This window comes from Ranitomeya variabilis, chromosome 2, assembly GCF_051348905.1.
Source record: "Ranitomeya variabilis isolate aRanVar5 chromosome 2, aRanVar5.hap1, whole genome shotgun sequence".
In the NCBI taxonomy this organism is placed as follows: Eukaryota; Metazoa; Chordata; class Amphibia; order Anura; family Dendrobatidae; genus Ranitomeya; species Ranitomeya variabilis.
The window spans coordinates 620,552,810-620,578,891 of NC_135233.1; the positions used below are offsets into that span (position 1 = coordinate 620,552,810).

General features: G+C 43.6%; 1 protein-coding gene across 1 annotated transcript; it reads left to right on the forward strand.

The window, feature by feature from the left end:
• Nucleotides 1-14,194: 14,194 nt before the first annotated feature.
• On the forward strand, nt 14,195-19,564 carry FOXF1 (forkhead box F1). Its single transcript, XM_077288873.1, has 2 exons — nt 14,195-15,723; nt 18,666-19,564. Exons 1-2 carry the CDS (start codon nt 14,751-14,753, stop codon nt 18,818-18,820), a joined length of 1,128 nt encoding a protein of 375 aa, XP_077144988.1. The 5' UTR covers nt 14,195-14,750; the 3' UTR covers nt 18,821-19,564.
• Nucleotides 19,565-26,082: the final 6,518 nt, after the last annotated feature.

Sequence of the window (26,082 nt, forward strand, 5' to 3'; positions counted from 1 at the left end):
CCTGGGGTGGATTCTGTGGTGGATAGGTTGCAGCAGATCTGGAATCATGTGGTGGACAACTTGAAGTTGTCACAGGAGAAGGCTCAGCGCTTTGCCAACCGCCGCCGCGGTGTGGGTCCCCGACTACGCGTTGGGGATTTGGTATGGCTTTCTTCCCGCTTTGTTCCTATGAAGGTCTCCTCTCCCAAATTTAAACCTCGTTTTATTGGGCCTTACAAGATATTGGAAATCCTTAATCCTGTATCTTTTCGTCTGGATCTTCCTGTGTCGTTTGCTATTCACAATGTATTTCATAGGTCCTTGTTGCGGCGGTACATTGTGCCTGTAGTTCCTTCTGCTGAGCCTCCTGCTCCGGTGTTGGTTGAGGGCGAGTTGGAGTACGTGGTGGAGAAGATCTTGGATTCTCGCCTCTCCAGGCGGAGGCTTCAGTACCTGGTCAAGTGGAAGGGCTATGGTCAGGAGGATAATTCCTGGGTGGTCGCCTCTGATGTTCATGCGGCCGATTTAGTTCGTGCCTTTCATGCCGCTCATCCTGATCGCCCTGGTGGTCGTGGTGAGGGTTCGGTGACCCCTCACTAAGGGGGGGGTACTGTTGTGAATTTGCTTTTTGCTCCCTCTAGTGGTTACTAGTTTTTTGACTCTGGTTTTTCTGTCATTCCTTTTATCCGCACCTGGGTCGTTAGTTAGGGGTGTTGCTATATAAGCTCCCTGGACCTTCAGTTCTATGCCTGGCAACGTAGTTATCAGAGCTAGTCTGCTGTGCTCTTGTCTACTGATCCTGGTTCCAGTTATATCAGCTAAGTCTGCCTTTTGCTTTTTGCTATTTGTTTTGGTTTTGTATTTTTGTCCAGCTTGTTCCAAATCTATATCCTGACCTTTGCTGGAAGCTCTAGGGGGGCTGGTGTTCTCCCCCCGGACCGTTAGACGGTTCGGGGGTTCTTGAATTTCCAGTGTGGATTTTGATAGGGTTTTTGTTGACCATATAAGTTACCTTTCTTTATTCTGCTATTAGTAAGCGGGCCTCTCTGTGCTAAACCTGGTTCATTTCTGTGTTTGTCATTTCCTCTTACCTCACCGTCATTATTTGTGGGGGGCTTCTATCCAGCTTTGGGGTTCCCTTCTCTGGAGGCAAGAAAGGTCTTTGTTTTCCTCTACTAGGGGTAGCTAGATTCTCCGGCTGGCGCGTGTCATCTAGAATCAACGTAGGAATGATCCCCGGCTACTTCTAGTGTTGGCGTTAGGAGTAGATATATGGTCAACCCAGTTACCACTGCCCTATGAGCTGGATTTTTGTATTCTGCAGACTTCCACGTTCCTCTGAGACCCTCGCCATTGGGGTCATAACAAAAAGGATCGCCAGAACCTGGAAACGAACTGGGATCCTCTGTCTGACACAATATTCTCAGGGATGCCGTGCAAACGAACCACGTTCTGGAAAAACACAGGAACCAGATCGGAAGAGGAAGGCAGCTTAGGCAAAGGAACCAAATGGACCATCTTGGAGAAGCGATCACATATCACCCAGATAACGGACATGCCCTGAGATAGCGGAAGATCAGAAATGAAATCCATGGAGATATGTGTCCAAGGTCTCTTCGGGACAGGCAAGGGCAAGAGCAAACCGCTGGCACGAGAACAGCAAGGCTTAGCTCGAGCACAAGTCCCACAGGACTGCACAAATGACCGCACATCCCTTGACAAGGAAGGCCACCAAAAGGACCTGGCCACCAGATCTCTGGTGCCAAAAATTCCCGGGTGACCTGCCAACACCGAGGAATGAACCTCGGAAATGACTCTGCTGGTCCACTTATCCGGGACAAACAGTCTGTCAGGTGGACAAGACTCAGGCCTATCAGCCTGAAATCTCTGCAACACACGTCGCAGATCCGGAGAAATGGCTGACAAGATAACTCCATCTTTAAGAATACCAACAGGATCAGCGACTCCAGGAGCATCAGGCACAAAGCTCCTAGAAAGAGCATCGGCCTTCACATTCTTTGAACCTGGTAAATACGAGACAACAAAATCAAAGCGGGAGAAAAACAATGACCAGCGGGCCTGTCTCGGATTAAGGCGTTTAGCAGACTCGAGATACATCAGATTTTTGTGATCAGTCAAGACCACCACACGATGCTTAGCACCCTCGAGCCAATGACGCCACTCCTCAAATGCCCATTTCATGGCCAACAACTCCCGATTGCCCACATCATAATTTCGCTCGGCAGGCGAAAACTTCCTAGAGAAAAAGGCACAAGGTTTCATAACAGAGCAACCAGGGCCTCTCTGCGACAAAACGGCCCCTGCCCCAATCTCCGAAGCATCCACCTCAACCTGAAAGGGAAGTGAGACGTCAGGCTGGCACAAAACAGGCGCCGAAGTAAACCGGCGTTTCAACTCCTGGAAAGCCTCCACGGCAGCAGGAGCCCAGTTAGCTACATCGGAGCCCTTCTTGGTCATATCCGTCAAAGGTTTCACAATGCTAGAAAAATTAGCGATAAAACGACGGTAGAAGTTAGCGAAGCCCAAGAACTTCTGAAGACTCTTAACTGACGAGGGCTGAGTCCAATCAAGAATAGCTCGGACCTTGACTGGGTCCATCTCCACAGCAGAAGGGGAAAAAATGAACCCCAAAAAGGGAACCTTCTGTACACCAAAGAGACACTTTGAGCCCTTGACAAACAAAGAATTTTCACGCAAAATTTTAAAGACCAACCTGACCTGCTCCACATGCAAATCCCAATTATCAGAAAAAACCAAAATATCATCCAGATAAACAATCAAAAATTTATCCAGATACTTCCGGAAAATGTCATGCATAAAGGACTGAAAAACTGAAGGCGCATTGGAGAGCCCAAAAGGCATCACCAAGTACTCAAAATGACCTTCGGGCGTATTGAATGCGGTTTTCCATTCATCACCTTGCTTAATGCGCACAAGGTTGTACGCACCACGAAGGTCTATCTTGGTGAACCACTTGGCACCCTTAATCCGGGCAAACAAGTCAGACAACAGCGGTAAAGGATACTGAAATTTGACAGTGATCTTATTTAAAAGCCGATAATCAATACAAGGTCTTAAAGATCCGTCCTTTTTTGCCACAAAAAAGAATCCCGCGCCAAGAGGGGAAGAAGATGGATGAATATGTCCTTTTTCCAGAGACTCCTTGATATATGAACGCATAGCGGTATGTTCAGGTACCGACAGATTAAACAGTCTTCCCTTAGGAAATTTACTGCCTGGGATCAAATCTATAGCACAGTCACAGTCCCTATGAGGAGGCAGTGCACTGGACTCAGACTCACTGAAGACATCCTGATAATCAGACAAATACTCCGGAACTTCCGAAGGTGTAGAAGAAGCAATAGACACAGGCAGGGAATCCTCATGAATACCACGACAGCCCCAACTTGAGACTGACATAGCCTTCCAGTCCAGGACTGGATTATGGGTCTGTAACCATGGCAGCCCTAAAACGACCAAATCATGCATTTTATGTAAAACCAGGAAACGTATCACCTCGCGGTGTTCAGGAGTCATGCACATGGTAACCTGAGTCCAATACTGCGGTTTATTTGCTGCCAATGGTGTAGCATCAATACCCCTAAGAGGAATAGGATTTTCTAATGGTTCAAGAGTAAATCCACAGCGCTTAGCAAATGAGAGATCCATGAGACTCAGGGCAGCACCTGAATCTACAAACGCCATGACAGGATAAGATGACAGTGAGCAAATCAAAGTTACAGACAGAATAAATTTAGGTTGCAAATTACCAACGGTGACAGGACTAACAACCTTAGCTATACGTTTAGAGCATGCTGAGATAACATGTGTAGAATCACCACAGTAGTAGCACAAGCCATTCCAGCGTCTATGAATTTTCCGCTCATTTCTAGTCAGGATTCTATCACATTGCATTAAATCAGGTGTCTGTTCAGACAACACCATGAGGGAATTTGCGGTTTTTCTATCACATTGCACCGAATTAGGTGTCTGTTCAGACAACACCATGAGGGAATTTGCGGTTTTGCGCTCCCGCAACCGCCGGTCAATTTGAATAGCCAGTGCCATAGTATCATTCAGACCTGTGGGAATGGGAAAACCCACCATAACATTCTTAATGGCTTCAGAAAGGCCATTTCTAAAATTAGCGGCCAGTGCACACTCGTTCCAATGTGTCAGCACGGACCATTTCCGAAATTTTTGGCAATACACTTCAGCCTCGTCCTGCCCCTGAGACATAGACAGCAAGGCCTTTTCTGCCTGAATCTCAAGATTGGGTTCCTCATAAAGTAAACCGAGCGCCAGAAAAAACGCATCAAGATCAGCCAATGCCGGATCTCCTGGCGCCAGCGAAAAAGCCCAATCCTGAGGGTCGCCCCGTAAGAACGAAATAACAATTTTTACTTGCTGAGCAGAATCTCCTGATGAACAGGGTCTCAGGGACAAAAACAATTTACAATTATTCACGAAATTCCTAAACTTAAACCTGTCTCCGGAAAACAGTTCAGGAATCGGTATTTTAGGTTCTGACCTAGGATTTCTGATAACATAGTCTTGTATGCCCTGCACACGAGTAGCCAGCTGGTCCACACTTGTAATCAAGGTCTGGACATTCATGTCTGCAGCAAGCATAGCCACTCTGAGGTAAAGGGGAAGGAGAAAAAAAAACCCTCAGAATCTTCTTTCTTATAATCCCTCTTCTGCAATGCATTAAACATTTAATACTGGCCTGGCAAACTGTTATGACCCCAATGGCGAGGGTCTCAGAGGAACGTGGAAGTCTGCAGAATACAAAAATCCAGCTCATAGGGCAGTGGTAACTGGGTTGACCATATATCTACTCCTAACGCCAACACTAGAAGTAGCCGGGGATCATTCCTACGTTGATTCTAGATGACACGCGCCAGCCGGAGAATCTAGCTACCCCTAGTAGAGGAAAACAAAGACCTTTCTTGCCTCCAGAGAAGGGGACCCCAAAGCTGGATAGAAGCCCCCCACAAATAATGACGGTGAGGTAAGAGGAAATGACAAACACAGAAATGAACCAGGTTTAGCACAGAGAGGCCCGCTTACTGATAGCAGAATAAAGAAAGGTAACTTATATGGTCAACAAAAACCCTATCAAAATCCACACTGGAAATTCAAGAACCCCCGAACCGTCTAACGGTCCGGGGGGAGAACACCAGCCCCCTAGAGCTTACAGCAAAGGTCAGGATACAGATTTGGAACAAGCTGGACAAAAATACAAAACCAAAACAAATAGCAAAAAGCAAAAGGCAGACTTAGCTGATATAACTGGAACCAGGATCAGTAGACAAGAGCACAGCAGACTAGCTCTGATAACTACGTTGCCAGGCATTGAACTGAAGGTCCAGGGAGCTTATATAGCAACACCCCTAACTAACGACCCAGGTGCGGATAAAAGGAATGACAGAAAAACCAGAGTCAAAAAACTAGTAACCACTAGAGGGAGCAAAAAGCAAATTCACAACACATTAGCCCCATGTTATATACACTGAGCCCAGGATATAATGTGTATTAGTCCCATGTTATATACACTGAGCCCAGGATATAATGTACATTAACCCCATGTTGTATACACTGAGCCCAGGATATAATGTATATTAGCCCCATGTTATATACACTGAGCCCAGGATATAATGTGTATTATCTCCATGTTAAATACACTGAGCCCAGGATATAATGTATATTAGCCCCATGTTGTATACACTGAGCCCAGGATCCTATCAGCACAGAGCAGATAATATTCTATGTACTGACCCAGGACATGACATACACTGGCCATATGCACACACAGACTGTTTTACATAATTATCATACAAATATATGTCACTAAACGACCTGGATTAAATAAAGGTAGGACATTAATTGCTAATTATGATTATTCAATTTTGGCAGAAAATGTAAAAATAGGCTAAATAAAATATATTAACCATGTGACCACCTGGGGTGAGAACATGTAATATACATGTATAGTAGATATCACACAGATCCAGATACATAGAATTTACATCATAGACGTGTGTACATACAACGCCCTTGTAATCTTATTTACACCCATGTAAACCCTTATATATATGATACACCTAATATACATAATAAATTATATATCTTTTCACGTAATACACCTAATATTAACTCTTATATACGATACCCAGAATATTATATATCATGATTTATAATAGAATCCCTGATGTCTAGTGCACAAAATAAATGACATAGCATCACATATAATACACATAATAAATGTCTGTCATTTGTGCCTTATGTTGTCTCCATTTTGTCTGTTCAGCTGCTTCTTTGTGTGTAATCTAGCCTTCGTTGGTTTTAATATCTTTAATAAAAACCTATCTTTTCTGGTGCATACTCTGTGGGTATACCTATTATATGAGTTTGTTTCTCCTAAGTGACATTTTATTGGGTACTGAATGTAATAAATAATATTGTAGAACCTGACATATAATGCACATAACACACACCATTATATATCAGACACATCATTATCACTGGTAATCTGCAGTTTTCTGCCAGTTTCTTGCATTTGTCCTTTTGCTGCGGATCCTCCTCCGGTGTCATCAGGGAGTGATCATTGGGATCGCTTACAGATCGGGTTACAATGTGGCGGATTCCCCAATTCTGACCTCCTGGGATCCAAAGTGACAATCTGCGTCTATAATAAAGATCAGAGCAATGAGGAGATAAGCCGCTGTTCACACACAGAAGCGGGGTCGGGGGCAGCGCCCCCAGCGGACAACCTGGAGAAATACCAGAGGGATGCGACAATGGGACCTAATAGGGTAAATGATACAATGGCTGCTCTGCGATCAGGAGGCCTGGGGTGGGGGATTATCTGCCCGCAGCAATGAGAGGAGCTTTAATTCCTTCTAATCGCAATAACAATCTGTACTTATCACCTTTATCGCCTCTTTGATAGATTCCAGGACAGAGACACAAACTGGCGGCTGAGTGATCACCAGTCACCGGCAGACAAATGGTTAATGAGCTGCAGCCCCCAGGACCCCCATCTTATCAGGCAGCAAAAGACCCCTAGAGATGTATATGTACAGTATATATGACATATCTGTTCATTATCTATTTATATATGATCTATCTATTATCCATCTATCTATTATCTATCATCTATATATCTTTCTATCTATTATCTATCTTATCTATCCATCATCTATCTATTATCCATCTATTATCAATCATCTATCTATTATCTATATATCTATTATCTATCTATTATCTATATATATCTATCTATTATCTATCTATTATCCATCTATTATCCATCTAGTATCTATCTATTATCTATTATCCGTCTATAATTATCTTTGTATCTATTATCTATCTTTATATCTATCTATTATTAACCGATCTAATATCTATCTACCTACTATCTATATTTCTATTATCTATCCACACCATATGGGCTAAAAAAAAGTCCACTCTTTTCATCGTTTATTGGAGTGCTGCATATACTGTATATATGTAATTTCTACAAATGGATATTTGTTTGGAGGGCAATTCACCCTAAATTCCTTTTTACGGTGCTGTTCCATTTTTCTCCTATTATCTATCTATGTATCTATCTATCTATCTATCTATCTATCTATCTATCTATCTATCTATCTATCTATTGTCTACCTATCTATTATATATCTATCCATTATCGATCTATTTATCATCTATCTATTATCTATCATTTATCTATTATTTGTCTATTATCTTTTATCAATATATCTATATTCTATCATCTATTTATTATTATTATTCTTTATTATTATAGCGCCATTTATTCCATGGCGTGTTACATGTGAGGAGGGGTATACATAATAAAAACAAGTACAATAATCTTAAACAATACAAGTCATAACTGGTACAGGATGAGAGAGGACCCTGCCCGCGAAGGCTCACAATCTACAAGGGATGGGTGAGGATACAGTAGATATCTATTATCTATGTATCTATCTATCTATTATCCATCATCTATCTATTATATATTATCTATCTATGTATCTATTATATATTATCTATCTATCTATCTATGTATCTATTATCCATCATCTATCTATTATATATTATCTCTCTATTATCTATTATATGTTATCTATCTATTATCCATCAATCTATTATATATTATCTATCTATTATCTATTATATATATATCTATGTATCTATTATCTATCTATTATCTATCTATTATATATTATCTATCTATAAATTATCTATCTATAATCTATTTATTATCTATCTATTATCTATCATCAGATAATTTTCGGCTGATTGTATATTTGCTAGTGGGGAGCATTTTACAATCTAAAGTGTTTTTGCTAAGAACAATTATTTTTTAGGACATCCTATCATCTGAACTTACTTACGTTTTAGACTTTTTACACTTTGACATCAGGGGCAGAAATAAATGGAGCGCAGAACTGCAGGTATGAAGGCTACAGAGGCTGTGTGCTGTATGCTATATACTCGGTGACTGCAAAATGGAGATTATATATCGTAATAAAGGATTGTAGATTGTATAATTAATACATAGTAATTGTCATATGTAATACACACTGCACCGGATATACAGTCATTCCATAATGTAAAGAATATATTGTCATTACCAGGAATGAATGGTGCACAGACCTCCAGATACAGTGCCTATATATACAGTGGCTATATACCATATATGTAATATACAGTGATTATATATATTTATATATATATATATATATATATATATATATATATATATATATATATATATATATATATATATATATATAATGTACAGTGGCTATATACACACAATCTACATTAAGTATATACTATATATATTATACAGTGACTATATATACAGGGCACGGTGACTGTATCCTATATATACAGTGATTGTGTTCAGTATTCCTCCATTAGTGTGATGTGAGTATACACTGTATATACACTGCAAAAATGGACACTGTAAAAATGCACACTGTATGGACAATACATGGACACTGCATGCACACTGTATGGACACTATATTGACACTAATGACACTGTATGGACAATACATGGACACTGCATGCACACTGTATGGACACTATATTGACACTAATGACACTGTATGGACAATACATGGACACTGCATGCGCATTATGTTCACACTGTATGGATACTGCATGCACACTGTAATGACGCTGCATGCACACTATATGGACAATAAACGGACACTGCATGCACACTGTATGGACACTATGTTCACACTGTATGGACACTGCATGGACAATAAATGGACACTATGTTTACACTGTATTGACACTGCATGCACACTGTATGGACACTATATTGACACTGCATGGGCAGAGCTTGGCCTGTCCTGTATGTCGCACACTAATCTCTGAGATTGTATTGCTGCTGCTTGTATCGTATCCTGTTGTGTCCATCAGATGTGTACAGCCACCTGCAGATATCAGGCCGATCATTGCTACATCGTGTATAATGCCCCATAATAAGATTCTCTATTATTATGTTACCCTGGATGATGAACGCAGTGGGCATTCTGAGACTATTATAGTCCGACAGTAAAGTCATCACACAATGAACCTTACTTGGAGCCATTGTCATGTGTTATATTAGGGTGATTATGATATGGGGGTCTAGTGACCACTCAGGGTCCTGTCATCACTATTGAAGTGTCTGTACCAGGGGTCAGCAGCACCTTATGTAAACGTGCACCCCCAGCCCTACATCAGATCAGTGTTAATGAGAAGCAGGGAGAGAAGAGGGGAGCAGGCCTGTCTGCTGTGTCCATGGGTGGTCTTCAGTCTGATAAACACAGGCCCCTCACAGAGCTGCAGTCTGCACCTATAGACATACACTGGGGCTCAGGTTACACCTAACTCCTCTGCAGTCTACTGCCTCACTTAAACAATTAGCTGCTGCACAGAAAGGGTCCTCTGTGTGCCCCCCACAGTCCAAGAAAACACGATGCCCCCCCAAAACACACAGACAAACACCTCCCAATCCAATCCACGAGTCAGTCATATTCTACACAGGAAATGTTCAATTGTCCATAAAATAAACCGAAAGAAAATAAGAACGAAGAATCATTATTATTACTATTATTATTAGTTGTAGTAGTAAAACTAGTTCACCTTAGTGCCCGAAGGAATGCAAAATAATAAGTATAAAGAAACAAATATATAATATCGGAACATAAATAAAACAAGAGAAACCAAAGATAGATAGATAGATAGATAGATAGATAGATAGATAGATAGATAGATAGATAGATAGATACTGTAGATAATAGATAGATAATATACATAGATAATATATAGATAAATAATAGATAGATAATATATAGATAGATAATAGATAGATAATATATACATAGATAATAAATAATATTATTTATTATCTATGTATATATTATCTATCTATTATCTATCTATATATTATCTATCTATTATTACACAGATATAGATAGATATTATATACATAGATATAGATAGATAATATATAGATAGATTATAGATAGATAATATATACATAGAGATAGATAGATATTATATACATAGATATAGATAGATAATATATAGATAGATTATAGATAGATAATATATACATAGAGATAGATAGATATTATATACATAGATATAGATAGATAATATATAGATAGATTATAGATAGATATTATATACATAGATATAGATAGATAATATATAGATAGATTATAGATAGATAATATATACATAGAGAGAGAGATATTATATACATAGATATAGATAGATAATATATAGATAGATTATAGATAGATAATATATACATAGAGATAGATAGATATTATATACATAGATATAGATAGATAATATATAGATAGATTATAGATAGATAATATATACATAGAGAGAGAGATATTATATACATAGATATAGATAGATAATATATAGATAGATTATAGATAGATAATATATACATAGAGATAGATAGATATTATATACATAGATATAGATAGATAATATATAGATAGATTATAGATAGATAATATATACATAGATAACAGATAGATGATAGATAATAGGTAGATAATAGATGATAGATAGATAATATATAGATAATAGACAGATAATAGTTAATAGATAGATAATAGATAATATATAGATAGATAATAGATAAATAGATAATAAATAATAGAATATAGATAGATAATAGATAATACATAGAGATATATGATAGATAACAGACTGATAGATGATACATAATAGATACTAAATAGATAGATAATAGATTATCGAGAGATGATAGATAATAGATAAAATATACTGTATAGATAGATAATAGACAATAGATAGATAATAATTAATAGATAACAGACAATAGATAGATAATAGATAGATAGATAATAAATAATAGATGTGAACCTTAGATTTCTATCTGTATATGGTGTGCTCTCTCCATTCTTTGGACTGCATTGAAGGTCTGTTATGTACCTGTTTTGGTGTTTTGCACTCTGTGCTTACTAGTGCTGACTTTCACTCCCCCCAGATATATACATACAAAGATATAATGTAATTGCTTTCTACCCATGATCCTCGTTATTATTTTTGTTGCTTTTATTGTAGAAGTATGCCATATGAAGCGCTATACTGAGATCATATCATATGCTGGAGTTGGGGTCGGTGTCAGTACCCATTGTTATGTGCTGTGTGATGATTATTTTCCCCACCTTGAATAATTCATATTTGCTCCCATGATCAGTGCGGATCTCTGAATGTGTCCAGAGAGGTCACAGTCTCCATCACACCGCGCTATAGGGAGATCAGTGTCAGTATTCGCTATAACGCGCTGTATATGAGGCAACTTATAGAAATAATATAGATGTCCGGCAGTATAGATCAGATTTTTTATGAATTGCCTAAACTGGCAATATACGAATTGTAGTATATAAATATTTAGTTATATACATAATATAAAATAAGAAAACACTTCTGAGATATATATATATATTACACACTCCAGCTATCTATGAATAGTTCTGGTTGTCATAGAATCACCTGGAGTAATCACAGAAATTAAATAATTAAAGGAAATTTAGATCTTTGCCAGAGATGAGCCAAGAGAGAACTGGGGAATACAAAGAATATACTGAACATACTGGGAGAACAGATATAATGAGAGACATTATATTGTACAGGACATCATATGTTGCGCACACTGCATTATATATATATATATATATATATATATATATATATATATATATATATATATATATATATATATATATGTGTGTGTGTATAATGTGTGTGTTTACTTTACACCCTCTATGTCGCATATTGAGACATGTATATACTCCTCTCACATAAGGTCGCTATGATACACTTATTATACACGTTCTGCTGTATTATTATTATTTATTATTCCACTCTGTGCTTCTTCTGTTATACTATACTGTAATATAATGTTCTCTATACTATGTTGTGCATAAATATGTGATTCTTCAGAATTTGTTTTAGTCTTTGCCTGATGAAGAGACGTATGTAGTCTTGAAAGCTTGCAATTTGTTACCATCTTTTCAGTTAGCCATTAAAAGGTATCAACCACTGAGGACTCTCAATTCTAAATATTCTTCTTCTGTTACATATTCGATGTAACTCTACAATGTTTTTGTGTTATTGTCTCTAGCCATGGTGTGTGTTATTTATTGCACATGATACATGCTCTGCTCTATATTATATATCTCGATATTACATATTCTGCATCTTGTCCGCAGTCAATCATTATACCTTTTCTTCCTCTTATTATCCATATTCTACATTATACTTTCTTCCTATCCTGTGCTGCATACAATATAGATCCATGCTCTTCGTCACTCATCCTCTATGTTGTATATCATATATCTCACACACTCTACGCGTTTTGTGCTCCTTCCTATAAGCGTTTTATATTTATTACTGATGTTACAATATATTCACGTTTCATATTATTTGACAAATCAATACAGAACAAAAATAAACATTTATTGTCTTCTCTACAGGCAGAAAGGTTTGTTGTTCTGGCTTTTTTTTTTATTTTTCAATGACATAAAATCTAATAATAATAACCCTCATCATTGCTTCTCCAGGTTTTTGTAGTAGTTGTCGCCTCCATAAATTAAAATTCCGTTTTTAATGTAATGATCTATTTTTTATTTCTCAGGGATGTCACACTCTTCGCGGACTTGTAGGATATAAGATCATCACTCCGGGGGTCTCTGCAGACAGAATGCTGGCCCCCATAGTGATTAACCCTCTCGGGCAGGGCCGGATGATTGTCACCTGGGGAGAGGTGACCTGATGTCCCCATTTCACAGCCACTTAAGATCTTAGCACAGATCTGAGGCCGGGGAGAGTGTCAGCAAGTAGGTGACAGGACTTACCCTGGCCGGGGATCGGTCTCTGGGGCTTTTGCCCCCTGTTCGGCTGCAGCCTGGTGCAGACCCTGCGGACGGAGCGGATTTGAGGCTTCTGAGGACTCGGCCGCGGCTGCGGTTTTTTTTTATTCCCAGAACCTGTTTACATTGAGTTGTATAAACTTCCTGCCATGTTCTCTGTATCTCCCGCACAAGCCTCGACCACCTTCCCTCAGCCCCAGTGTCCCCCCATCCACTCCTATTACTTCCTAGCTGGAGATTTCAGGCTTTTCTGTCCTTTTCTGCCAAGTCCTGGGAGCCACAAGTATGTTCTAATATCCGCTGTACAGTGAGGCCGGGGAGACCGTCAGCAGCCAGGGCAGAGCCGACAATCTCTGCAGCGGACAACAAGTCCCAGAATATCAGTCAGGCTGCAGTTATTGGGGGCAGGGAGGGCAGCCTGGGACTTGTAGTTACACAATATATAGGGGGGGGGGGGAGCAGAATTGTGATCTGGTCAATGCAGAGAGATGGAAATAATACCCCCTCAGAACAGGAGGAGACCCCTGTGCCACAGAGCAGGGTCAGCTCGGTGTCCACTCTGGTGGGGGATCTATGGGGGCAGAATGGAGAGGACATGTTATAAAGTGAGATAAATCGAGTTTAGGAGAGAGTTGGGCTGTTGCTCCTTTAAGTGACCCCCAGTTATCGGGGGAGGGGAGAAGGGGGGGGGGGGTCAGTGGGCGGGGAGACCCTTCTTCTTACGTCTCTCTGTGAAGAGCCGACAGAGTCTGATGACAAGAGATAAGTAAAAGGCGATCACTCCGGAGGGCAGAGTCCTGCTGCCATGAGAAGCAGCAACTCCCTGCAGAGCTGACGACCCCCGAGCCGTGAGCAGAGCGGAGGATCCTCAGACACAGCAGCACAGCTGTCACCAGAGCTTAGGACCCCCAACACTGCCGTGAGCAGAGCTGAGGACCCCCAACTCAACTGCTGAGCAAAGCTGAGGACCCCCGAGCCGTGAGCAGAGCGGAGACACAGACACTGCAGCACCTCTGTGAGCAGAACCCGGAGGACCCCCAAGCACAAGCACGTCTGGACACACAATTTGGACTGCGTCTTCTTCCTGCTCCATCTTTACCCACAAGTCCAGAGCAGCAGAGCCTCATCTGTGAGCAGCAGAGCCACAGCCTTCTCCAGACCTGCAGAGCCGCCAGACATACAGCGGAGGCCGGTCAGACATCCAGGACACAGTCTTCCTTCTGCTCCATCTTTGCGCACCAGCTGAGGAGGAGCCGGATCCGTCCATCCCCAGCACCGCTCCACATCCTCGTGACTGCCTGCAGCGCTGACAATGACAGCAGAGATCCAGCAGCCCCCAGCCCAGACTCCTGCACAGAGCAGCCCCATGTCAGCAGCTGCAGACAAGCACAGCGGCCAAGCCTCTGTCATGGAATCTGCTTCCTGCGCCACTAAGACCAAAAAGACCAACGCCGGCATCAGGAGGCCGGAGAAGCCCCCCTACTCCTACATCGCCCTGATCGTCATGGCCATCCAAAGCTCGCCCACCAAGCGGCTGACCCTCAGTGAGATCTACCAGTTCCTACAGAGCCGCTTCCCCTTCTTCAGAGGGTCCTACCAGGGCTGGAAGAACTCGGTCAGGCACAACCTGTCCCTCAATGAATGCTTCATCAAGCTGCCCAAGGGCCTCGGCAGACCCGGGAAAGGGCACTACTGGACCATCGACCCCGCCAGTGAGTTCATGTTTGAGGAAGGGTCTTTCAGGAGGAGACCGAGGGGCTTCAGAAGAAAATGCCAAGCGCTGAAGCCCATGTACAGTATGATGAATGGCCTGGGGTTCAACCACATCCCAGACACCTACAGCTTCCAGGGGTCTGCAGGGACCATCTCCTGCCCACCCAACAGCCTGGCACTGGACAGTGGCATAGGGATGATGAACGGTCACTTATCCAGTAACGTGGATGGGATGGGGCTGAGCGGACACCCGCACCTGGCTGCCAATGGTGCCCACTCCTACATGGGCAGCTGCACAGGGTCCACAGGGGGAGACTATCCCCACCATGACTCTGGCTCTCCTCTCCTGGGTGGGGGAGCAGTAATGGAGCCTCATTCCGTCTACACGAGTCCTGCGTCTGCCTGGGCACCAACCTCTACTGCCCTGTCTGGAGGTGCCCCCTATATCAAGCAGCAGCCTCTCTCACCCTGCAACTCTGCCAACAACCCCCTGTCCTCCAGCCTCTCCTCACACTCTCTGGATCAGCCATACCTGCACCAGAACAGCCACAACTCAGCGCCAGACCTCCAAGGTAAGTGCCCCCTGCTCTGCCCGAGGACAAGCCCCCCAGAGACATGTACTGGCACAAAACCCCCCAGAGACATCCACTGGCACAAACCCCCTCAGAGACATACACTGGCACAAACCCCCCAGAGACACACACTGGCACAACCCCCCCCCCCCAGAGAGATGTACTGGCGCAAAACTCCCAGAGACATGCACTGGCACAAAAACCTCCAGAGGCCTGCACTGGCCCAAAACCCTCCAGAGACCTGCACTGGCCCAAAACCCTCCAGAGACATGCACTGGCCCAAATCCCTCCAGAAATATTCACTGGCGCAAACCCCCCCAGAGACCTGCACTGGCCCAAAAACCCCAGACCCCTGCACTGGCCCAAAACCCTCCAGAGACATCCACTGGCCCAAAACCCTCCAGAGACCTGCACTGGCCCAAAACCCTCCAGAGACCTGCACTGGCCCAAAACCCCCAAAGACCTGCACTGGCCCAAACCCTCCAGAGACATGCACTGGCATGAAACCCCCAGAGACATCCACTGGCCCAAAACCCTCCAGAGACCTGCACTGGCACAAAACCCCCAGAGACATCCACTGGCACAAAACCTCCATAGACATGCCCTGGCGCAAAAGACCCCAGAGACATGCACTGGCGCAAAACCCCCCAGAGATATCCACTGGCCCAAACCCCCCCAGAGACCTGCACTGGCCCAAAACCCTTCAGAGACATGCACTGGCCCAAACTCCCCCAGAGACATGCACTGGCCCAAAAACCCCCAGAGACATGCACTGGCCCAAAACCCCCCAGAGACATGCACTGGCCCAAAACCCCCAGAGACATGCACTGGCCCAAAACCCTCCAGAGACATGCACTGGCCCAAAACCCTCCAGAGAAATGCACTGGTACAAAACCCTCCAGAGACATGCACTGGCCCAAAACCCTCCAGAGAAATGCACTGGCCCAAAACCCTCCAGAGACATGCACTGGCCCAAAACCCTCCAGAGAAATGCACTGGCCCAAAACCCTCCAGAGACGTGCACTGGCCCAAAACCCTCCAGAGAAATGCACTGGCCCAAAACCCTCCAGAGAAATGCACTGGCCCAAAATCCTCCAGAGACATGCACTGGCCCAAAACCCTCCAGAGAAATGCACTGGCCCCAAACCCTCCAGAGAAATGCACTGGCCCAAAACCCTCCAGAGACATGCACTGGCACAAAAACCTCCAGAGACATGCACTGGCACAAAACCCCCCATGGACATGCACTGACACCCCCCATAGACACGCACTGACACCCCCCATAGACAGGCTGCACAGCATGGAGTCACCTATCAGGAGTATTAGGATGTTGGGAGTTGTAGTCCTTGCTCTAGTCCTGGAGAAGCCGAGGGGGGACAGGGGGAAGTTGTGTTCTGTGAATCTCCACATCTGGGACATGGCAGCAGTTAGTGTGGAGACCCCGGTAATTATGGCTCCTGGGGGGGCGGCCTGTGTCTGTGGCCCTGGGCTCCGGCGCCTGCACAGGGGGATGTGTGAAAGACCCCCAGTCACATTCACCTCGTCCCCAGAGACCCCTCTGCTCTCAGAGGAATAGAAACCAGTTACCATCTAATGACCAGGAATAGTCAGCTGATCGATCAATATTATTATTATTATTATTATTATTATTATTATTAGCTCCTGATCCCCAGATGTCAGGAAATCTAATGCAGCAGATACAAATCATCAGGAGAGGAGGAGGAGGACGGTTATACTGGGGTTATACTGGGACCATCAACAACTGGGAAGAAAACGTCACAAATAATGATCCCTAATATCCCTAGTGAGAGGAGACACTGCGGCTGTGATGGGGATGATGAGGGTCCGGCTGCTCCTCCTCAATGTCTCCTTCCTCCACAATTACCATAATTATAAGAGGTCGGATTAGAGCCGTCTGCACCGATGTCCAGAGATAGAGAGAAAAACTGCACCAAATACACACAAATATATACAAGATCCATCTCTAGAAGTCCTAATAGTTACACTTATTCCTCCACACAATTTGCCCCTTTATTTTCAGTGTGTCCGTCTATCTAATTATCTATTATCTATCCATCTATCATCTATCATCTATCTATATATCACTGAAATTAATGATCACTAGAGAGATCATTCATTTTAGTGCTATATTAAAAATAATCATCACTGTGTAAAGGGACAAATTGTGTGGAGAAATAATTATAACTAATAGAAATTAATTACGGTATATTTTGTAAGCTGCAAATATAATTATAAAGGAATAAATAATATCAACGGTGGTGGTAATGTTACTACTACTATACTAATAATAATAATATAAAATAATAATAACTCATAAATAATACCGTCAATTAGAATGATTATTTTATTATTGTCAGCACATTTATATTCTGTGAATTCTTATTGTTGCAATCGCTATTAATATTACATGACACTATACTATTATTATTGTTGCAATCATCATTATTATTATTACTACACTATACTATTATTATTACAATCATTATTATTACATCACACTGTACTATTATTATTATTGTTAAAATCATTATTATATCACACTGTACTATTATTATTGTTATATTATTATTACATTGGACTATATTATTATTATTATTATTATTGTTACAATCATTATTATTACTACATCACACTATACTATTATTATTATTATATCACTCTATATTATTATTATTACATCACACTATATTATTATTATTATTGTTACAATCACTAATATTACATCACTCTATATTATTATTATTATTCTTACAATCATTATTATTAATATTATTACTATTGTTCTATTATTATGATGAGTAGACTCCTTGTGTTTGTGGACAGAACTACAAGTTGCAGCAAGCTGTGTCAGTAGTGGGGCTGCTGCGCCTTGTAGTTCCCGTCTGCCCTGGCGTCACTGACCGACCCTTGTGTCCCCCCAGGTGTGCCCAGGTATCACTCCCAGTCCCCCAGCATGAACGACAGGAAGGAGTTTGTCTTCTCCTTTAATGCCATGGCCTCCTCCATGCACGGGGGCAGCGGCTCCTACTACCACCAGCAGGTCAGCTACCAGGACATCAAGCCCTGTGTGATGTGAGGACCCTTGGATCGGTACAGACCCCCAGTGTCACGCCTGCTGCAGCTCAGTGAAGGACCATGCATGGTGCTGATCCACAGGGATGAGACCACCTGCAACAATGTATCCGCCAGACCCTAATATATCTCCCCGCTGGGGTCTCCAGACGTCGGTGGTCCTGCTGCAGGCCCGGACCCTCCACACTTTGTGGCACTTGTGATGTTTCCATATATTTATTGATCCGCGCCCCCTGCACTTATCACCAGGACTTTAGGGGCTTTTCTTGGCAATATTTGCCGTGTGAAGGTTTTTTTTTTTTTTTACAATGTTGGTCACTGTAAATTCAGAAGATTCGCTGTTCGGTTTCTAGATGATGATGATGGACTTTGCTATAAACGACGCTTTGTATTTGGGAATAAAGTTTTGATGTTATTTTTCTCTGCACTGTAAAAAAAAAACATCATTTTTTTCGTGTTTGTAAATTTAAAAAAAAAAGGAAAAAAAAAATCAAAATAAAATTTTTATTCTATTTGTTAATTTTAAGAGAAATTCTCATTATTTTATTTATTTAATAGATGTCACAGTAATGAGAAGATCGGCCATTATTCCCTTATGTCACAACACAAATGTAATTATTAAATGCTGAAAGTGGAATTGCCCCAAACAGAGAAAAGGAGAAATCCGAGGAATCTGATGGGGAAACTACTACAAGTACTAATACAAGTACTACAAATGCCACTGTTACCACTACAAGTACTACAAATACCACTATTACAAGCACTACAAATACCACTATTACAAGTACTACAAGTACTACAAATACCACTATTACCACTACAAGTACTACAAATACCACTGTTACCACTACAAGTACTACAAGTACTACAAATACCACTATCACTACTACTACTAACAATAATAATATTAGGATGTACAATAAAAATGTATATATTTTGCAGAAAAATACATGTAAATACATTTTTTTTTCTTGGACTCCTAGAATACTTTTGTAATTTGTGGGAATAATAATAATAATAATAATAATAATAATAATAATAATAAATATGTCTAAATTATACTATCACATTATTCAAGAAATATAACCTTTATTAAAGTATTATTATTATTATTATTACATATGGGATGTCAGGCTGTAGTAACATGTTCATGTTATGAAGCATTATTAGTTTTATATATCATGGATGAAATTTAGTTGCTGTTATTATAAATGCTGATCTAAAGAGCAATGTATAAAAACTAAGAAGGAAAGAAACTATAAAGGATGTGGAGTGGTGACATTACAAGCTGGAGCCAGTGATTTCTGTGCCTGGTACAAACTATTGCTATGTAGTTGTATATGTTGTAGCAGTTTATTTGCTGTATAATAATAATAATACTTATGTGTATATATACATAACTATTATTATTAATATTATTAAACAGTACATATATATAAATGTGTATTATTATTACTATAAATATTGAATGAGTGCATTTGTCAGGAATGGTATAAATTATTATGAATATTATGCACTATATGGAGGATGATGCTTTGCACAGATGATTGCTGTACACTTATGGTTGATGTTTGATCCTGTGAAACGATTTTGGCGCAAGGACACAGTTTTGGGGTCTCCAGAGGTAGTTGTGGGGTCTCATCTTTGTGATCAGATTAGAAAGGGGCAGAATACACACGAGGCGTTGTTGTTTTTGTTTTTTGTTATCTACAGGGGAGAGCAAGCAAAACTTGGATACATAGAAAAGCGCAAGTGAAGTGCAGACATTGCGTTTTGTCGCAGGATTTTAGGTTCACTTCCTTCTAATAATTTCGTTAGTTTTATGACTGAACAATAACTAGGGGTATGTGCACACGTTGCAGATTTGCCTGTGGAATTTTCTGTGCGGATTCTGCATCTCTTGGCAGAAAGCGCAGGTCAAAGTCTGCGCGTTTTGTATGTGGATTTTGTGCATTTTTGTTGCAGATTTACTGCGGATTCTGTGCGGATTTCATACGTTTGTTTTTTACCCCTGCGGATTTCTATTATGGAATGGGTGCAGAAACGCGGCAGATCCGCACAAAGAAGTGACATGCTCCTTTATTTGCTGCGTTTTCCGTGCTGAATTTTCCGCACCATTAGCATAGCGGGTTTTTTTTCCATTGATTTCCATTGTACTGTAAATCACTTGCAGATCTGCAGTGTTTTTGCAAGGAAAAAAACGCTGCGGATCAGCAGGAAATCTGCAACGTGTGCACATACCTAATAATAAGTGTTCAGGGGGAGATGAGTGTCTGCAGCGTCTGTGGGGAGAAGAAGGAAAGAAACCGCAGAGGAAATAAAATGAAGCAAACAAAAACCTGCTGTGGAAGGAGGTAACCTGTGAGGCTATGTGCACACGCTGCGGACTGGTGTGCGGATTTTTCTGCACTGATTTTGATAAATCTGCAGGGCAAAAACACTGCGTTTTTGCTGCGGATTTATCGCGGATTTTCTGCGTTTTTTTGTGCGGATTCTTCTGTGGTTTTACACCTGCGGTTTTTTAATGTGGAGCAGGTGTAAAATCGCTGCGGATTCTGCACAAAGCATTGACATGCTGCGGAAAATAAACTGCAGCGTTTCAGCGTGTTTTTTTCCGCAGCATGTGCACAGCGGTTTTTGTTCTCCATAGATTTACATGGTACTGTACACCGCATGGAAAACAGCTGCGGATCCGCAGTAAAAACCGCAAGGTGTGCACATACCCTGAATTGTGGAGCCGGGAGCAGCAGCAGCTCAGCACTAATCACAGTTATCAGGAGATTCTACAGCAAGATCCACAATCCTTCATTCCCAAGAATCAGAACATTAAAGAAAGTTCATCTATATAAAGCTGTAACCAGTTTATGGGATGAATTCTCTGCAAATCTGCACAGAAATAATAATAATAATATAAAACCAATCAATAAATGTTATTTTTATGGAGCTTTGCGGAATCTTTCTCCATCTCAGGGGAAGGTTATTGGGACAATCAGTAATTATCTGATCAATCGCTCCATCATTCTCCTCTGAGGGTCACGCTGCAGTTTTCATGGTTCTTTCTATTTGTTTCTTCCGGTATCCGATACATTCACCATCTCATTATCAGTTATTTTGTGTCAGTTTTTGGTTCTGTAATCAAAACAGAGAAAAAGAAGAAGAAGAAGAATCTCCTTACTGAGCTGCTGCAACCGGAGAGATTGTGCTGTTCTGTAGGCCACAGATATAAATGTGTAAGTGTAAGCCCCCCGGATCAGAGGCCGAGCCCCCATATAAAAGGTGGTACAGGCTCCTGGTGGAAAAAAATCACTTGTAACAGAGACAGATCGATGTCATTCTCTGAATCCAGACACCTGCTCAGGCCTCGTTCACACCGTCAGTATTCGGTCAGTATTTACATCAGTATTTGTAGCCAAAACCTGGAGACAAAGAATCAGAGGAAAAGCATGAGGGTATGTGCACACGTTGCAGATTTGCCTCTGGAATGTTTTGTGCGGATTCTGCATCTTCTGGCAGAAAGCGCAGCTGCGTATTTATCACATTTTTTTGTGCGGATTTGCTGCGGATTTCATGCGTTATTTACCCCTGCGGATTTCTATAATGGAATGGGTACAAAAACGCTGCAGATCTGCACAAATAAATGACATGCTACTTTTAATCTGCAGCGTTTCTGTGCGGAATTTTCCGCACCATTAGCACAGCATTGTACTGTAAATCACTTGTGGATCTGCAGCGTTTCTGCGCAGAAAAAAACGATGCAGATCTGCAGGAAATCCACAATGTGTGCACATAGATTAAAAGAGACACGTCACCACTTCTGTGTTTATCACCCACTCCTGGTTTTGGCTGCAAATACTGATGTAAAATACTGACCAAATACTGAACATGTGAACGTGGCCTTACAGAGAGCAGTTCTGTGCCTCACCAGTAATGCTGTGCTTCGCCAGTAATGCCATGCTTCGCCAGTAATGCTGCCCCTCACCAGTAATGCCGCACCTCACCAGCAATGCCGCACCTCACCAGCAATGCCACGCCTCACCAGTAATGCCGCGCTTCACAAATAATGCCGCCCCTCACCAGTAATGCCGTGCTTCACAATTAACGCCACGCCTCACCAGTAATGCCTCACCTCACTAGTAATGCCACGCCTCACCAGTAATGCTGCCCCTTTCCAGTAATGCTGCACCTCCAGTAATGCTTCACCTCGCCAGTAATGCCACGCCTCACCAGTAATGCCGCACCTTACCAGTAATGCCGCACTTCACCAGTAATGCTGCGCCTCACCAGTTAATGCTGCCCCTCACCAGTAATGCTGTGCCTCACCAGTAATGCTGCCCCTCACCAGCAATACCGTGCTTCACCAGTAATGCCACTCCTCACCAGTAATGCCGCGCCTCACCAGTAATGCCTCACCTCACTAGTAATGCCACGCCTCATCAGTAATGCTGCCCCTTGCCAGTAATGTTGCGCCTCCAGTAATGCTTCACCTCGCCAGTAATGCCGCGCCTCGCCAGTAATGCCGCGCCTCACTAGTAATGCCGCACCTCACCAGTAATGCTACGCCTCCTTTACATTATAAAGAGCAGCCAGAAAGTCTCTTCAAAAAGGTAAAATTCTGACAAATGATTATAAAAGAGCAAATCCTTAAGGAGCTCAAACCCCCTAATATAATTGCCCCAACACTATTTAACCCACAGCTATTCCCCGTGACTGCACCATACACATACACACTCCATTCTGCTGAAACCTGCTTGTGATCTGAGTGGACAGAGGGGAATAAGTTGTTGCCAGACTTCCCTGTCTCTTCCATACCTCTCTCTGTCCCCCTCAAAACTACTCTGTCCCCTCCAGTCTCCTCTGTCCCTTCTGGACCCCCAGGTCCCCTCCAGTCTCCTCCAGACCACTATGTCCCCTCCAGATTCCCACATCCCCTACTGTCTCCTCTGTCCCCTCCAGATCCCCACGTCCCCTACTGTCTCCTCTGTCCCCTCCAGATCCCCATGTCCCCTACTGTCTCCTCTGTCCCCTCCAGATCCCCACGTCCCCTACTGTCTCCTCTGTCCCCTCCAGATCCCCACATCCCCTCCTGTCTCCTCCAGATTCCCACGTCCCCTACTGTCTCCTCTGTCCCCTCCAGATTCCCACGTCCCCTACTGTCTCCTCTGTCCCTTCCAGATTCGCACGTCCCCTACTGTCTCCTCTATCCCCTCCAGATTCCCACGTCTCCTACTGTCTCCTCTGTCCCCTCCAGATCCCCATGTCCCCTACTGTCTCCTCTGTCCCCTCCAGATTCCCACGTCCCCTACTGTCTCCTCTGTCCCTCCAGATCCCCACGTCCCCTACTGTCTCCTCTGTCCCCTCCAGATTCCCACGTCCCCTACTGTCTCCTCTGTCCCTTCCAGATTCGCACATCCCCTACTGTCTCCTCTATCCCCTCCAGATTCCCACGTCTCCTACTGTCTCCTCTGTCCCCTCCAGATCCCCATGTCCCCTACTGTCTCCTCTGTCCCCTCCAGATTCCCATGTCCCCTACTGTCTCCTCTGTCCCCTCCAGATCCCCACGTCCCCTACTGTCTCCTCTGTCCCCTCCAGATTCCCACATCCCCTACTGTCTCCTCTGTCCCCTCCAGATCCGCACGTCCCCTACTGTCTCCTCTGTCCTCTCCAGATTCCCATGTCCCCTACTGTCTCCTCTGTCCCCTCCAGATTCCCACATCCCCTACTGTCTCCTCTGTCCCCTCCAGATTCCCACGTCCCCTACTGTCTCCTCTGTCCCTTCCAGATTCGCACATCCCCTACTGTCTCCTCTATCCCCTCCAGATTCCCACGTCTCCTACTGTCTCCTCTGTCCCCTCCAGATCCCCACGTCCCCTACTGTCTCCTCTGTCCCCTCCAGATTCCCATGTCCCCTACTGTCTCATCTGTCCCCTCCAGATCCCCACGTCCCCTACTGTCTCCTCTGTCCCCTCCAGATCCGCACGTCCCTGTCTCCTCTGTCCCCTCCAAATCCCCACGTCCTCTACTGTCTCCTCTGTCCCCTCCAGATCCCCACGTCCCCTACTGTCTCCTCTGTCCCCTCCAGATTCCCACATCCCCTACTGTCTCCTCTGTCCCTTCCAGATTCCCACGTCCCCTACTGTCTCCTCTGTCCCCTCCAGATCCCCAGGTCCCCTACTGTCTCCTCTGTCCCCTCCAGATTCCCATGTCCCCTACTGTCTCCTCTGTCCCCTCCAGATCCCCACGTCCCCTACTGTCTCCTCTGTCCCCTCCATATCCCCAGGTCCCCTACTGTCTCCTCTGTCCCCTCCAGATTCCCAGGTCCCCTACTGTCTCCTCTGCCCCCTCCAGATTCCCATGTCCCCTACTGTCTCCTCTGTCCCCTCCAGATCCCCACATCCCCTACTGTCTCCTCTGTCCCCTCCAGATCCCCACATCCCCCCTGTCTCCTCTGTCCCATCCAGATCCCCATGCCCCCTACTGTCTCCTCTGTCCCTTCCAGACCGCTATGTCCCCTCCAGACCCCCATGTCCCTTCCAGTCTCCTCTGTCCCCTTCAGACCCCTATGTCCTCTACAGACCCCTATGTCCCCTTCAGACCCCTATGTCCCCTCCAGTCTCCTCTGTCCCCTCCAGATCCCCACGTCCCCTACTGTCTCCTCTGTCCCCTCCATATCCCCAGGTCCCCTACTGTCTCCTCTGTCCCCTCCAGATTCCCATGTCCCCTACTGTCTCCTCTGTCCCCTCCAGATCCCCACGTCCCCTACTGTCTCCTCTGTCCCCTCCAGATTCCCACATCCCCTACTGTCTCCTCTGTCCCTTCCAGATTCCCACGTCCCCTACTGTCTCCTCTGTCCCCTCCAGATCCCCAGGTCCCCTACTGTCTCCTCTGTCCCCTCCAGATTCCCATGTCCCCTACTGTCTCCTCTGTCCCCTCCAGATCCCCACGTCCCCTACTGTCTCCTCTGTCCCCTCCATATCCCCAGGTCCCCTACTGTCTCCTCTGTCCCCTCCAGATTCCCATGTCCCCTACTGTCTCCTCTGTCCCCTCCAGATCCCCAGGTCCCCTACTGTCTCCTCTGCCCCCTCCAGATTCCCATGTCCCCTACTGTCTCCTCTGTCCCCTCCAGATCCCCACATCCCCTACTGTCTCCTCTGTCCCCTCCAGATCCCCACGTCCCCCGTCTCCTCTGTCCCATCCAGATCCCCATGCCCCCTACTGTCTCCTCTGTCCCTTCCAGACCGCTATGTCCCCTCCAGACCCCCATGTCCC